Source organism: Leptonychotes weddellii, chromosome 4 (assembly GCF_054177405.1).
Source record: "Leptonychotes weddellii isolate Sample4059 chromosome 4, ASM5417740v2, whole genome shotgun sequence".
NCBI classification, from domain to species: domain Eukaryota; kingdom Metazoa; phylum Chordata; class Mammalia; order Carnivora; family Phocidae; genus Leptonychotes; species Leptonychotes weddellii.
The window spans coordinates 95,169,518-95,185,546 of NC_138372.1; the positions used below are offsets into that span (position 1 = coordinate 95,169,518).

General features: G+C 39.9%; 1 protein-coding gene across 6 annotated transcripts in view; it reads left to right on the top strand.

The window, feature by feature from the left end:
- GABPB2 (GA binding protein transcription factor subunit beta 2) overlaps window positions 1-16,029 on the top strand; it is a 32,182-nt gene that overhangs the window by 10,558 nt on the left and 5,595 nt on the right. For 3 of the 6 annotated variants that reach the window (XM_081815933.1, XM_081815930.1, XM_081815929.1), the window contains 4 exons: window positions 1,254-1,392; window positions 7,650-7,766; window positions 9,771-9,956; window positions 15,823-15,950. In XM_081815933.1, coding sequence (XP_081672059.1) covers window positions 1,254-1,392; window positions 7,650-7,766; window positions 9,771-9,956; window positions 15,823-15,950 — 570 coding nt within the window. The remainder of the gene's footprint in view (window positions 1-1,253; window positions 1,393-7,649; window positions 7,767-9,770; window positions 9,957-15,822; window positions 15,951-16,029) is intronic. The other 3 variants (XM_081815934.1, XM_081815932.1, XM_081815935.1) reach the window with 2 other exon arrangements.

The window sequence follows — 16,029 nt, forward strand, 5'->3', positions numbered from 1 at the left end:
GGATCATGACCTGAGCCGAAGGCAGTCGTCCAACCAACTGAGCCACCCAGGCGCCCTGTTTATTCCTTTTTTTTGACTGATGGTTCTATATAGACTGGTTGTCTTCTTTAGCCTTCAGCTCCTTATTTAGAGCTCTTTTGTAATTGGACTTCTTAAGTGGATAACATGTTTGTAGAAAACTGCTTCTGAGGGGCACCTGGGTGGGTCAGTCATTAAGCGTCTGCCTTCGGCTCAGGTCATGATCCCAGAGTTCTGGGATCGAGCCCCGCATCGGGCTCTGTGCTTCGCAGGAAGCCTGCTTCTCCCTCTCCCCCTGCTTGTGTTCCCTCTCTCGCTGTGTCTCTCTCTGTCGAATAAATAAATAAAATCTTAAAAAAAAAAAATAAATAGGGCGCCTGGGTGGCTCAGTCGTTAGGCGTCTGCCTTCAGCTCAGGTCATGATCCCAGGGTCCTGGGATCGAGTCCCGCATCGGGCTCCCTGCTCCGCGGGAAGCCTGCTTCTCCCTCTCCCACTCCCCCTGCTTGTGTTCCCTCTCTCGCTGTGTCTCTCTCTGTCAAATAAATAAATAAAAATCTTTTAATAAATAAATAAATAAATAATCTGGCACTCATTTATTTGTTCGTTATATATTCTCTTAGGAATTTCTTCAGTGGCAAAATGGAACAAGTAGTTGGACAAAACTCTGGAGAATATTGTTCTCTGTAGATTTGCTGCAGGGATCTCCTGCTAGCACATTGACCTGTATATAATTGATCATAGAATGTTCATGCTGGAAATTACTTCTTAGGCCACCCCCTCATTTTCCAAATAGGAAAAAACAAGTTCCAGGGGCGCCTGGGTGGCTCAGTCGTTAAGCGTCTGCCTTGGGCTCAGGTCATGATCCCAGGGTCCTGGGATCGAGCCCCACATCGGGCTCTCTGCTCAGTGGGAAGCCTGCTTCTCCCTCTCCCACTCCCCCTGCTTGTGTTCCCTCTCTCGCTGTGTCTCTCTGTCGAATAAATAAATAAAATCTTAAAAAAAATAAAATAAACTTGGGAAAGCAACCTAACATCTTTGTTGCCCTGGTCTGGAAAACAAACAAACAAAACAAAAAAGAAAAGCAGTAGTCTTACTGAGAACTCTGAGCTCCCTGGGACATGGTGTGCCACACCTTGTTCTGCTCCACAGAGCACTGGGGTGGGGTGGCTGTTCAAGAACTGTATAACTAAGGCTAACGAGTTCTGACTTTGAAATATGCTGCCTTGTTTTGTAGGAAGCAATGCAGAATCAGGTGAATGCTAATCCCGAGAGAGCCAACCCTGTGACTGTGGCTGCCCCATTCATCTTCACATCTGGAGAAGTTGTCAACCTTGCTAGCCTTGTTTCTTCAGCCAACACCAAAACAACCTCAGGTAATAATCTGATAACGTGGCATTTATTTTAGACTTAAAATGAACAGGACCCCAGTTTTTCCTGTGAGATGAATTCATACCCTGTCTGATACCCACTCATTTATTAAAATATTCTCCAAATAGAAGATTTATAATAGATTTTAAAGCCAATGCATTTATTCTTCCTGGGGGAAGGGGAGATCATACACAAGGATTACATATGAGTGCTTACGGTATTAAAAGTAAAATATTTTACAGATTAATCTGTATGTGACCGCAAAATGAAAACATAAGGGTGCTTCAATATGGTACCACTAAGGAAAATAGTTAAATATTCATAGTTTAAAACAGTGACAAACCAGAATAAATGTAAATGGGTGTTGGAGTGCGGATATAAAAGAGGTACATGTGATTATTTGAATAAAGTGTAAGAGCTTTGATTTGTTCTTGGGAACATAAGTAACAACAAAATAGAGAAAAGCACATTTTGAGATCTGTATGTTTTTTTGTTTTGTTTTTTTTAAAGATTTTATTTATTTATTTGAGAGAGAGAATGAGATAGCATGAGAGGGGGGAGGGTCAGAGGGAGAAGCAGACTCCCTGCTGAGCAGGGAGCCCGATGCGGGACTCGATCCTGGGACTCCAGGATCATGACCTGAGCCGAAGGCAGTCGCTTAACCAACTGAGCCACCCAGGCGCCCAGAGATCTGTATGTTTTTAACAAAAACATCTATTGCAAAAGGAGCAAATTGAGCTATTTTCAACATTTCTTTACAAGTATTTGTTTTACAATGAGGGAATCTGTGTCCTCATTTAAATAAATTTTCCAACTGACTCAATTTCTTTTTCCGACTTTCACTTAAAAATAAGACACTGTGGGGCGCCTGGGTGGCTCAGTCGTTAAGCGTCTGCCTTCTGCTCAGGTCACGATCCCAGGGTCCTGGGATGGAGCCCCGAATCCAGCTCCCTGCTCCGCAGGGAGCCTGCTTCTCCTTCTCCCACTCCCCCTGCTTGTGTTTCCTCTCTCGCTGTGTCTCTCTCTCAAGTAAATAAATAAAATCTTAAAAAAAAAAAAAAAGACACTGTATTCCTAGTTAAGTTTGTATAATATCAAAGAAAGATCTTGAGTGAAGTGTTATTATTGAGGGGCAGTGTGGCAAAATAGAGCAGATAAAATATACATAAAATTTTACATTCAGTACTGCATTTAAATACTGATTTATTAATTGACTACATGCTTGACCTTGGGAAAACTCTTACTTCTCTAAGCCTTCTTTACTTATTTACAAAATTGTGATATAACAATATCTACTTTATGAGGTTATGAGACTTTGTATTTCCATTTTCTAGCAGGACTTCCGTAATAGCTAGTATTAAATGAAAATATAACTCCTCAGTGAAAGTTTATTCTGTTATGCCCTCAAGGGGGCAGTAATGACCTTCATTTTATAGGCCATCAACTATCATTTAAAAATCACTGTGCTTTGCTTTCAGCTTGATAATTCAAAAAGTTTAGGTTAAATATACAATAATAAATACATGTAATCAGAACATTCACAGACTTTTGGATTTGTTGTGGTTCAGGCCACAGTGATTAGAACAAGTACCTTTATAATCCAAAAGTCTTTAGAAGCCAGTAAAGTTATATATTCACAAACATGTAAAAGGAGCTGGAGTTGGTAATCTAACTATTCAAATTCTTCAGACCCTGATCTGAAATGACAAGCAAAGTTGAAGACATTTAGGATACAGCTTCTTAGCCTTGGTTCCCATGGGCCTATATCATGTTTGTCATGTTGCTTTTGGCAAACCTATTGTTTCTCTCTTCCGTATGTTGCCAACTACAAATTTAGATTGCCAAATCACCACATAATAGGGCTGATCTCTCCAGTGTCGTCTTACCCATGAAACTGTTCTACCTACCTCTCCCTTCAGGGGAGATAACCAATGCAAATAAAAGAAAGGAGAAAAGTTATAAGACAAATTCAGGTTGTCTTATTCAACTGGGTTAAAGGATTTTCTTCTCCTGAACGGTGGGTGGGTGGCTGCTTTTTTCCCATTACCCAATTTTTTTTTTTTTTTTTAAGAGAGAGAATGTGTGCAGATGCATGTGCAAGGTGGGGAGAGGAGGGGCAGAGGGAGAGGGAGAGAGAAAATCCCAAGCAGGCTCCATGCCAAGTGTAGAGCCGGATGTGGGGCTTGATCTCAGCACCCTGAGAACATGACCTGAGCCGAAATCAAGATCGGACGCTTAATTGACTAAGCCACCCCTCTTTTTCCCCCATCATCCAGTAATTTTTAAAAAAATGTTTTTTAAGATTTTACTTATTTATTTGACAGAGAGAGAGAGCCAGAGACCACAAGGAGGGGGAATGGCAGAGGGAGAGGGAGAAGCAGGCTCCCCGCTGAGCAGGGAGCCCAACGCGGGGCTGGATCCCAGGCTCCTGGGATCATGACCTGAGCCAAAGGCAGACGCCAAACTATCTGAGCCACTGAGGCACCCCCATCCAGTAATATTTTTTTAAAGATTTATTTATTTATTTATTTGAGAGAGAGAGAATGAGAGAGAGAGAACACATGAGAGGGGATAGGGTCAGAGGACGAAGCAGACTCCCTACCGAGCAGGGAGCCTGATGCGGGACTCGATCCAGGGACTCCAGGATCATGACCTGAGCCGAAGGCAGTCGCTCAACCAACTGAGCCACCCAGGTGCCCATCCATCCAGTAATATTTTTAAGAATTAACTGAAAGTATCCTAGGATTATCATTTTGATGGATATTTTTGGTAACAAAATTCGTATTATAAAGTTTGCTTTCAGTTTTCCATTTGTGACTAAAGATATCACTGATCATCAGTGCTACCATCAAACTGCAGTGGTTCAGAAAGGCAGACTAAATTAAACATTAATCAGGGCAAAAAAGAGTTATGGAGATGAATTTCCTATTTCTGTAGGATCATAAGATGCGCTCCAGAGTCAAATATAAATAGCTTTGTATTGGTTCATAAAGAGTACAGGCTTTGTGGAATCTAATGAATTGAGTTCTAATCTGGGCTCTGACATTTACTACCTGTGTGACCTGGGCAAGTTACTTAGTTTTTCACCAACTCACTGAGATTGCCTAGCCTGCCATAGCACACTCCCCTAAATCCTGGTATGAAGAGTTTATCTAAGCCACATTCTGAATAGGTAGCAAGAGTCATCCCTGATAATGCCATTTTAAAACAACAGCATCCATGCGTATTTTACTTTATTTGGTGTTGGGTCTTATATTGAGGAGAAGGAAGCAATTAATATTGTTTAACAATAAAGTACCTAATTTTCCTAAAATTCACTGGGATAAGTCTAAAGAGGTAATTTGTATCATCTCTTTTCAGTTTCAACTGTGTATGTCAGAATATTAAACCCAATTTTTCACAAATGTTCTTTTTTCATTTTGCTGTTAAGGGGAAGTTGGGTGAGTCATTATGTCTAAATCAAAGGGAGAACACCCTTAGCTTGGTATCATTATGTACTAAAAAGTATACAGTGCTTTCTTAAAAGGTAGTTTTACCTAGCTATTCTACTTTAACTGAGTGACCTACCTGATGTTTGGCCTACTTGAACTTTAATTATAACAGTCCTGTTGTGTATGTTTGTGTGTGTGTATGTGTGTGTGTGTGTTTTAACTGTGGTAAAATAATAACAATCTTGTTTTTGATTGCTAGTGAGTTATTGTCATATATATTCCAACCTACCTGAGGGATCTATATAAAAATATATATAAAAATTGCTTGTTCCTTTTTTGTTTCATTTGTGAGTTCTTATGTCAGTGTTGATATGCTAAGTGATGGGATGATAAGCTAAGTGATGGGAAAAGCATGAATTTAGTAGAAACGGGGAATAGGCTATAGCTGGATCTTGCTCTGCATGAAGTCATTGGATAGACATAGATTCCTTTCTGGAGGTCAGGCACTGTGTTCCACTCAGACTGTTTGGTTCCCTGAGTATTTTATGAGAAAATTAGAATAAAACAGAGTTATCATCACTATCTCCACTGTAATCCCCCACTGCCACTCTCATCCAGAAGCTGGATTAAGATCATTTGTAGTTGGGGCACCTGGCTGGCTCAGACTGTAGAGCATACAACTTTTGATTTCAGGGTTGTGAGTTCACACCCCACAGTGGGTGTAGAGATTACTGAAAAAATAATAATAAACTTAAAAGAAGATAGTTTGTAGCTATTAGGAGTACTATACAAGTAATCTACTTTTTGAAATTTAAATTTATAAACCAGTTAAATTACCTACATTAATCATATCAGAAAAGAATTCTTTGCTCTTTGGATGGATTTATTATAAGAAGTGTTAAAAAGGAATTTCCTTAAGTATTTTTAAGTATTGTACAGATAACTGGCTTTTTGATAGACAAAAGGCTGCAAAGAATCTTTAAGCATAGTTAGTGGGAAAACAAAAATTGAGAGTACATTGGGGCACCTACCTGGCTTAGTCAGTAAAGCATGCAACTCTTGATCTTGTGGTTGTAAGTTCAAGCCCCACATAGGGTGTAGAGATTAAAATATAATCTTAAAAATATATCTTAAATATAAAAACCTTAAAAATAAAATCTTAAAAAAAATTAAGGAGCACCTGGGCGGCTCAATTGGTTAAGCATCCGGCTCCTGGTTTTGGCTCAGGTCATGATCTCATGGATTGTGGGATCAAGCCCCACATCAGGCTCGTGCTCAGTGTGGAATCTGCTTGAGATTCTCTTTCTCCCTCTGTCCCTCACATGCGCACACGCTCTCTCTCTCAAATAAGTAAATCTTTAAAAAAAATTAAGAGGGGCGCCTGGCTGGCTCAGTCAGTGAAGCGTGCAACTCTCGATATTCGGGTTGTGAGTTTGAGCCCCACATTAGGTGTAGAGCTTACTTAAAAAAATAGAATCTTAAAAAAAAAATTAAGAGTACATTTAAAAAGAAGATAAGTGTATCACTCAGAGTCCAGTCCGGAGACAAAACTACATGGTGATTTGTATAATTTTATTATAATATATAATATGTATAATTTCTAAGATACCTAAACAAACATGTACAATTTATAAAAAAATTATTAGTAATAGTAGATTAAGAGGTGAGGAGAACCCTAAAGAATACAGGAATAACCGGGCACCTGGGTGGCTCAGATGGTTAAGCCTCTGCCTTCAGCTCAGGTCATGATCCCAGGGTCCTGGGATCGAGTCCCACATCTGGCTCCCTGCTCAGCGGAGAGCCTGCTTCTCCCTCTGCCTCTGCACCTCCTCCTGCTCATGCTCTCTCTCTCTTTCTGTATCTCTCTGTCTCAAATGAATAAAAAAAAAAAAAAAAGAATACAGGAATAACCAATATAGGGAGCAGCCACTACTTCTGTATGACAAAACTTAATTTCATGCTGTCAAGAAATATTGATAGGGTCCAGCTTCAGTGTGACAAGGCAAGGCAAAGAAGAGTAGATTTGGAGCTGAGAGGCAATAAATTCACAACTGGCACAAAAGTATCTTTGAAATTATAATGAAAGACATAGGGAAATGCAATTCATTTTATAAAAGTTAAATTTATGCAAAACTGTCAAGTAATACTTTTGGTTCATAAAGTTAGGCATGCCTGTTGCCAGATCTAATGTACTTTCCTCCTGGAACTTAGCTGTAAGAATAGCACACAGATACAAGAAAAGGTTATAAAAAAGCACATCATGACAAAACTAAAGTAGGTAATTATTTTTAGCAAGAATCAGTTGTACTACTCTTTGATGTTCAATAAACTAAATGTCTGGTTTTTAACTGTCCTTGCATTAGAGGTCATTCCGAGTCTTCCCACCTGTCTAGCTGATGGGTAGATGCAGTACGGTTAAGTAGAGCCTGCAGGGTCTCTTCCCTCAGCACCACCTAGTTTAGGGTAGAGCATGCTTTGTGTGCTTACCGCCTGCTGCCAGGGAGAGCTCTGTACAGCCAGCCTAGGGAGTAGGTGGCACTCTTGGTCTGTTAGCTCCTAATGCTCAGCACTGTCAGTGCCGAAAAAATGAGCAACTGTGGGGAATATAGTGGCTCTATACTAAGCATATTACCTTAATCCACTTTAAAGGAAAACCTTTCTAAACCAAGAGTGTTAACACCATGATCATTGGTTTATACCAGTTTGTATTGGAGAGGAAAAGGAAGGACATTAGAATGAAAAGCTGAGGTGTTGATTTAATAAAAGCCATTTTTAGTTAATCTCCATTTATTCTGTCTGCCAGACCTCATTTACCTTTTTTACCAAAATAGGTGACCCCCATGCCTCCTCAGCACCACACTTGTCAAATTCCACCACCTCAGTGCTGGCCACCCTTGCAGCTCTTGCTGAGGCATCAGCCCCCTCGTCCAACTCCCACAGAGCCGCAGGTGGGTAAGGGATATCTGCTGGGTGAATCGCCATTTCTTCTTTTGTTTTTACATTTCCAGCAGATTTAATTTGCATGAAATATTAAAAAATTATGGTTAATTAGAGACATCTAGGAAAGAGGAATGTAGAGTCATTGAGCATCAGAAAGAAAAATCACTAAGCAATATAATCAGATGGCTGAATAATATTAGAGAATGGCTCAGTTATTTCTTCGTATCTTTGCAGTTTCAAATTTGTTTGCCCTGACTCCAGTTGCTTCAGATTGAAATGTTTAGTCTTCTATTAGCAGATTATTTGGGAAATACTCTATGTTATGTTTTGACTGATGCTATCATAGACTGATTCAAAATAGCAGCTTAGATGTGTTGTATTTAAAGCATCAAAATACGTAGGACTGCTATGTCTCTCATTGTCATATTATGTGTACTTCAGGGTGGCTTGCTTTTACTTTCACTGGAGATGATATTTTGGCATTTCCAATGGAGTTGGGCAGATACATGCTATATAGTGGCCTTCTGATATGCAGAACAAAAAAGGTTCAAGTCACTTAGCCAGAGCTGGTAGCCTGTGGGGAGAAGGCTCAGGGCTTCATATAAGTAGGGGCAGATAGTCATAGGTAGGGCTAAATTGTCATCTAGGAATCTTTCTGGAGCCTTCTGACAGTCTGCTTCATCATAAATGAAAGCAGATTGTTCTGATTTCTTTCTGCCATTGACATTTGGGTGATGAGAACATTCCTCCAATTCTGTTTTTTCGACTGGCAGTAATCATAAAGATCTCTACTCAAACATGTATGAGTGAGCAGCATGGCAGAGGAAAAAGCAATATATTAAACTCGTGCTTGTTATTTTGATTTGCTTTTTGATTTGGGATAAATTACTTAACTTCTCTGGGTCTCAGTCTATTCACCTCTGGCTGAGGTTGCATGGTTGGATCAGATTATCTTTTGAGGTCTTTTCAGCTATAACATTTAACTCTTCTTTGTTTTTAAGAGATGTGAATGCTCTATTTCCATTAAACCACCTGAATGTGTCTCATGTGGATAGTCCATATCCCACTTAGTACAAAGTTCTACCTGTGACTCTTTAGATAGAGAAATTCTGTAGTGGAATAGTAGGAACTCTTTCCCTAATAATTGTTGGGGATATTGACTAACCAAACTGAAAATCTTTTTTTTTAAGTTTTATTTATTTAAGTAATATCTACACCCAATGTGGGGCTTGAATCACGACCCCACGATCAAGAGTCACATGCTCTTCTGACTGAGCCAGCCAGGCGCCTCCTCCCCCTTTTTTGATTACCAAACTGAAAATTTTGATTCAACATAATATATATAAAGCTCTTAGAAGGGTACCTGGTTACATTGTAAGTAGTCAGTGTTAGTTGCTGTTAATATTATTGTTTGTCAGATGGGAGAAGCCACTTGCCATTTGTGTCTGCCATTGTGCCATTTGACTTCATCAATGCTTTGTCTACTTGACATGTTATTTTGTTAATTCACTATTAAATACCTCCATTTTCTTATAGAAATAGATCTATTCTGCAATTATTTTTCTAAGCTCCATAGATTTAGTCTTTCAAGATGCTTCTTGAAAAAAGAATTCCAAGATCAACTATGCTGGGGAAGCTCAGCATATCTTATGCCCTATTGGAGAATCACAGTGCTCATTAGTCTGTTGGGGTTTCTGATACTTCTTACAAAACAAACAATTTAAACATATATAAACTGGCATTTTGAAAGTATTTGTGCATAGAACCCACTCTTAGTGAAAGCTGTTAACATCTCAGTGAAGACATTTTAGAAAATACTGTTCTATTCCATTCACTACTTCTTTTCTCTTCTGACTTAGCATTGTTCACTAGAGCTTGCTTTAGAAACTTAAACCTAACTTCTTTTTTCAAGTTTTCCTGTCCCTGATATAATCAATTTCAAGGAGGCTGAAATTGTTATACTCCTATTTTTTAAAACACTGAAATTTCAAATTCATTTTTGTCATCTCTAGCTAATTCAGAGGAAATCATAGAGGGAAATTCTGTTGACTCATCAATCCAGCAAGTGGTGGGGAGCGGAGGCCAGAGGGTCATCACCATAGTGACTGATGGAGTCCCTCTGGGTAATATCCAAACTGCAATCCCTACTGGAAGCATTGGCCAGCCATTTATTGTAACTATGCAAGATGGACAGCAAGGTGAGTTATCCCATTCAGAGAAGTGTTTATGAAAAGATATGTTAGAGGGCTCCTGGGTGGCTCAGTTGGTTAAGCGACTGCCTTCAGCTCAGGTCATGATCCTGGAGTGCGAGGATCGAATCCCACATCGGGCTCCCCACTCAGTGGGAAGTCTGCTTCTCCCTCTGACCCTCTCCCCTCTCATGCTCTCTCTCACTCTTTCTCTCTCAAATAAATAAATAAAATCTTAAAGAAAAAAAAAGAAAAGATATGTTAGACACTCCATATTCCTCTAAAAATGAGGCATTGAAGTAACTAGTGGGACTAAAAGAATGACAGATGCCAGATTGGCTCCAAGAAAAAAAGAAACGGATACTAGGCTGGCAAAGTCTAATTTCCCTAATATATTTAAATTTGTGAGTAAAAGCCAAAAGTCTGGTAGAAAAAAGAGGAAATTGTATGAACCAGTAGTTTACAGAAAATACTGATGGATCTTAAAAATATGGAAATATATTCAACCTACTTCATACATAGCAAGAGAAATGCAAGTCAGTTCTGCACTGAGATACCATTATAACACTGTGTTGTCAAAGGTGTGGGGAAATAGGCACTCATAAATCACTGGCTGGCTCAGTCAGTAGAGCTTGTGATTCTTGATCTCAGAGTTGTAAGTTCCAGCCCCACGTTGGGCATAGAGAATATTTAAAAATAAAATCTAAAAAAAAAAAATCACTGCTGAGAGTGTAAATTCATGTATCCTCTAAAGAACTGATTGCAATATCTATCAGTATTTTTTCTAAGATTTTATTTATGAGAGAGAGAGAGAGCACGTGCTCTCAAGCAGGGAGGAGGGGCAGAGGAAGAAGCAGGCTCCCCAGTGAGCAGGGAAACTAATGTAACATTGTGGATCAACTATACTCCAATAAAAAGTGAAAAATAAAAAGAACCTAAGTATATGTCAGTAGGGAACTTGGATAAAGAAATGGTACACCCGGGGCACCTGGGTGGCTCAGTTGGTTAGGCGACTGCCTTCGGCTCAGGTCATGATCCTGGAGTCCCAGGATCGAGTCCCACATCGGGCTCCTTGCTCAGCAGGGAGTCTGCTTCTCCCTCTGACCCTCCCCCCTCTCATGCTCTCTCTCTATCTCATTCTCTCTCAAATAAAGAAATAAAATCTTTAAAAAAAAAAAAAAAAATTATTAAAAAAAAAAAAAAGAAATGGTACACCCATACATTGGAATACTACACAGCTATTGAAAACAATGAGGAAATGCCTTATATACTAGCAGGGTCTCATCCCCAAACCATATTGTTAAGTGATAAGAGTAAGATGCAGAACAGTGTGTAGAATATGCTACATTTGTATTTTTTTTTTAAAGATTTTATTTATTTATTTGACAGAGAGAGACACAGGGAGAGAGGGAACACAAGCAGAGGGAGCAGAGAGGGAGAAGCAGGCTTACCACAGAGCAGGGAGCCCGATGCGGGGCTCGATTCCAGGACCTGGATCATGACCTGAGCCAAAGGTAGACGCTTAACGACTGACCCACCCAGGTGCCCCTACATTTGTATTTTTTAAAAAGGGGGAAATATATGTATATTTGCTAATATAGTCATAGACTTAAACCATCTCTGAAGGAACATTCAAGAATAACATTGATAACATTGGTTGCCTCCTTGCTTGTGCTCTCTCTCTCTGTCAAATAAATAAATGAAATCTTTTTTAAAAAAGTGTGGGGGGTGGGCGCCTGGGTGGCTCAGTTGGTTGAGCAACTGCCTTCGGCTCAGGTCATGATCCTGGAGTCCCGGGATCGAGTCCCGCATCGGGCTCCCTGCTCGGCGAGGAGCCTGCTTCTCCCTCTGACCCTGCCCCCTCTCATGTACTCTCTCTCATTCTCGCTCTCTCAAATGAATAAATAAATCTTAAAAAAAAAAAAAAAAGTGTGGGGGGTACCTGGGTGGCTTAGTCAGCTAAGTGTCTGCCTTCGGCTCAGGTCATGATCCCAGGGTCCTGGGATCAAGTCCCACATCAGGCTCCCTGCTCAGTGGGAAGCCTCCTTCTCCCTCTCCGGCTCCCTCTGCTTGTGCTCTCTCTCTCTTCCTCTCTCTCTCTGTCTCTGTAAAATAAATAAAATCTTTAAAACAAAAACAAAACAACATTGGTTGCCTCTTGAGAAGGCACCTGGGTAGCTGGGGATGGACGGGAGACTTTTCACTACATATGCTTTTGTAACTTTTAATATATTTTTAAATATTTTATTTATGTATTTGAGAGAGAGAGAGAGACAGAGCATGAGCAGGGGGAGGAGGCAGAGGGAAAGGGAGAAGCAGACCCCGCTCTGAGCAGGGAGCCTGACGCGGGGCTTTATTCTGGGACCATAAGTTCATGATCTGAGCCAAAGGCAGACGCTCAACTGACAGAGCCACGCAGGTGCCCCATAACTTCTAATTTTTGAACCACATGAATGTATTACTTATTCAAGAAATATATCAGTAATTTTTTTTTTAAGAGAAACTAATCATTACAACCTCATTCCTTAAAAATACTGGAGTTTGGGGGCCCCTGGTGGCTCAGTTGGTTAAGTGACTCTTGATTTTGGCTCAGGTCATGATCTTAGGTTGGTGAGATTGAGCCCCTCCTTGAGCTCCATGCTGGGCATGGAGCCTGCTTAAGTTTCTCTCTCCTGCTCCCTCTGCCCCCCTCCTACTTTGCTTGCACTCTCTTTCTCTTTGTCTAAAAAAAAAAAAATATATATATATATATTGGAGTTTGAAAGAGGTGGGTTGGTTTATTGCATTTGAATCACCAAAATTTTGATTTGGCCTATATAATGATGGGGATTTTATAATTTTCAAACTATTTAAATTGGTGGATCTTTGTAGCATAGAAAGAAAAAGTAGGCATTAAACCTGTATAATTGGGGCACCTGGGTGTCTCAGTCCGTTAAGCTTCTGCCTTCGGCTCAGGTCATGATCCCAGGGTCCTGGGATTGAGCCCCATATTGAGCTCCCTACTCAGTGGGGAGCCTGCTTCTTCCCTCTCCCACTCTCCCTGCTCATGCTCTTGTGCTCTCGCTCTCTCTCTCTGTCAAATAAATAAAACATTAAAAAAAAAAAACACCTATATAATCCAAGTTTTGGTATCATAAAATCTTACTAGTTTTATTTGGAAATATACTATTGATGTTTTTGTGAATATGGTTTAAAGTTTTGGGGCTTCGTTGGGTAGGTGAGAAACTCTGTTAATAATGGAGTTAAATAAATGAGAATGGAGTTGTTTTGAGGGGAAAAATATTTGAGGTTTTACACTACTTTTTAGAAATATATTTAACCAGGCACAAAGAAGGAAAGCTGAGATTTTGTGAATTATCTGCAGGAAGTTTTAAAATCCCGACTAAACTGCCTTTTCCATTTAGCAGGTATCTAAGCTGTTTTCTATTGCCATCAATTGATGAGTACCCAAGGAATACAAGCTAATTTTTAAATCAACCAAACCAAATAACTATGTAAATTTTCTGTTTTAAACAAAAATCGTAATGTACCCTAAAACCTAAATAGAATTTTAAACTTTTTTATTTTGTGGTCATTATAGCTATGTGTATAGTTTGTTTTTTTAAGTAGGCTCCATGTCCAGCGTGGAGCCCAGTGCGGGGCTTGAACTCACGACCTGAGATCAAGACCTGAGCTGAGATTAAGAGTCAGACACTTAACTGACTGAGCCACCCAGGTGCCCCAGTGTGTACAGTTGTGAGAAATAATACAGAGAGATCCAGTGTACCTATCACCCAGTTTCCCCCATTGGTAACATTTTGCAGTAATACAATATCACAGACAGGAAATTGACATTGATACAATTCACCAACCTTATTGAGATTTTTCCAGTTTTATATGCATTCATTTATGTGTTTGTGTGTGCACTTAGTTCTATGCAGTGTAATACAAGTGTAGATTTGTGTGAGCACCACCACAGTCAAGACAAAGAACAGTTCCAGGGCACCTGGGTGGCTCAATTGGTTAAGTATCCAACTCTTGGATTCGGCTCAAGTTATGATATTAGGATGGTGAAATCAAGCCCCATGTGGGCTCCATAGAGTGTGGAGTCTGCTTAAGATTCTCTCCCTCTCTGGTGCACTTGCCTCCCCGCCTACCCCCTGCTCGCACGTGCTCATGCTCTCTGTCGCTCACTCTCTCTCTAAAAAAAGAGAGAGAACAGTTCCATCACAAGGATCCCTTATGCCACTTTTATATCCACAGCTACCTCCTTTCCCACCCCATTCCTGGCCCCTGGCAACCACTAACTTATTTGTTTTCTACCTCTATACTTTTGTCATTTCAAGAATATTATATAAATGGAATCATGTAAATGGAACCTTTTGAGCTTGGCTTTTCTTCTCTTGCATAATTCCCTTAAAATCTGAGTTTTTGTTTTTATCAATAGTTCATTCCTTTTTATTGCTGAATAGTATCCATGGTATGGATTACCACAGTTTGTTTAACCATTCCTTGAAGGACATTTAAGTTGTTTCTCGTTTTTGGCTATCTATGAATAAAGCTGTTATGACCAATAATGTACATGTTTTGTGGGAACATAAATTTTCAGTTCTCTGGGATAAATGCCCCAAGGTGCAATTGCTGGGTTGCATGCTAAGTACATGTTTAGTTTTGTAAACATGTCTAATTTTGTAAATAGTTTGGCAGAGAACCTGCCAAACTATTTCCTAGAGTGACTGTACCATTTTACATTCCCACTAGCAATTTATGAATAATCCAGTTTTGCCACATCCATGTCAGCATCTGGTGTTATCACTATTTTTTTTTAATTTTAGCCATTCTGATAGATGTGCAGTGCATTGATGTGTTTGTTGACCCTTTTCTTATTTGTCTACAAAAGAGAAATAATTAAATTGGATATAGTGAATGGCAAACTGCTTTCATGGGAAGTTTCTCAAAAATCTTATGTAAAGTGCTCGCTTTGGCAGCACATATACTAAAAAAATAATCTTATGTAAAGACATTAGGCCTTCATTAGACAAGTTACCCAAGTTACCCCCAAGGAATTGTAAGCTTATTGGCCATAGCTTTTAACCTAGAGTTAGATTTCTTTATTTTAGAGAGAGAAAGAGAGAGTGAGCGTGTGTGCAAGTGGGGGTGGGGGTGGGCAGAGGGAGAGGGAGAAACTTAAGCAACCTCCACACTTAGTGAGGAACCCAGTGCAGGGCTGGATCTCACCACCCTGAGATCATGACCTGAGCTGAAATCAAGAGTTGGACGCTTAACCAACTGCGCTACCCAGGTGCCCCTAGAGTTAGACATCTTTTTTTTTTTTTTTAAAGATTTTATTTATTTGAGAGAGTGAGAGAGCACAAGCAGGGGGAGTGGCAGAGAGAGAGGGAGAAGCAGACTCCCCGCTGAGCAGGGAGCCCAATATGGGGCTCAATCCTAGGACCCTGGGATCATGACCTGAGCCAAAGGCAGACAGTTAACCGACTAAGCTACCCAGGTGCCCTCCGAGTTAGTCATTTGTATATAAGAGCCTCAGACCTGTGTGTTAACTGCATGCCTTCCAAATCTGATACTCGAATCTTTTCTGTTTCTCTCTGTAGGGCCATGCTTTACCTGTTGATTCTAAAATCCAAAGAGATTATGAATAATAAGATTTCAGCTAATGTATTTCAATTTATTTTGTAATTTAAAGTAAGCAGGGGTACCTGGCTGGCTCAGTCGGTAGAGCTTGCGATTCTTGATCTGGGAGTAGTAAGTTCGAGCTCCACATTGGGTGTAGAGGTTACATAAAAATAAAATCTTAAAAAAAAAATAATAAAGCAGACAAAACCTCTTTGTTTTACTATGTATTCATCACCTCCAATTGGTGTCCTTTGGCTTGTAGTTCTAACTGTACCTGCTGGTCAGGTTGCAGAGGAAACTGTAATTGAAGAAGAGGAAGAAGCAGAGAAGTTGCCTCTGACTAAAAAACCAAGAATAGAAGAGATGACAAACAGTGTGGAGGAGAGCAAGGTAATGTTTTTAGAGCAGTAGAGAGAAGAGAAAGAATCAAAAGCCAAAACTTTTAAGGCCTGAACCCTTCTTTATGTTT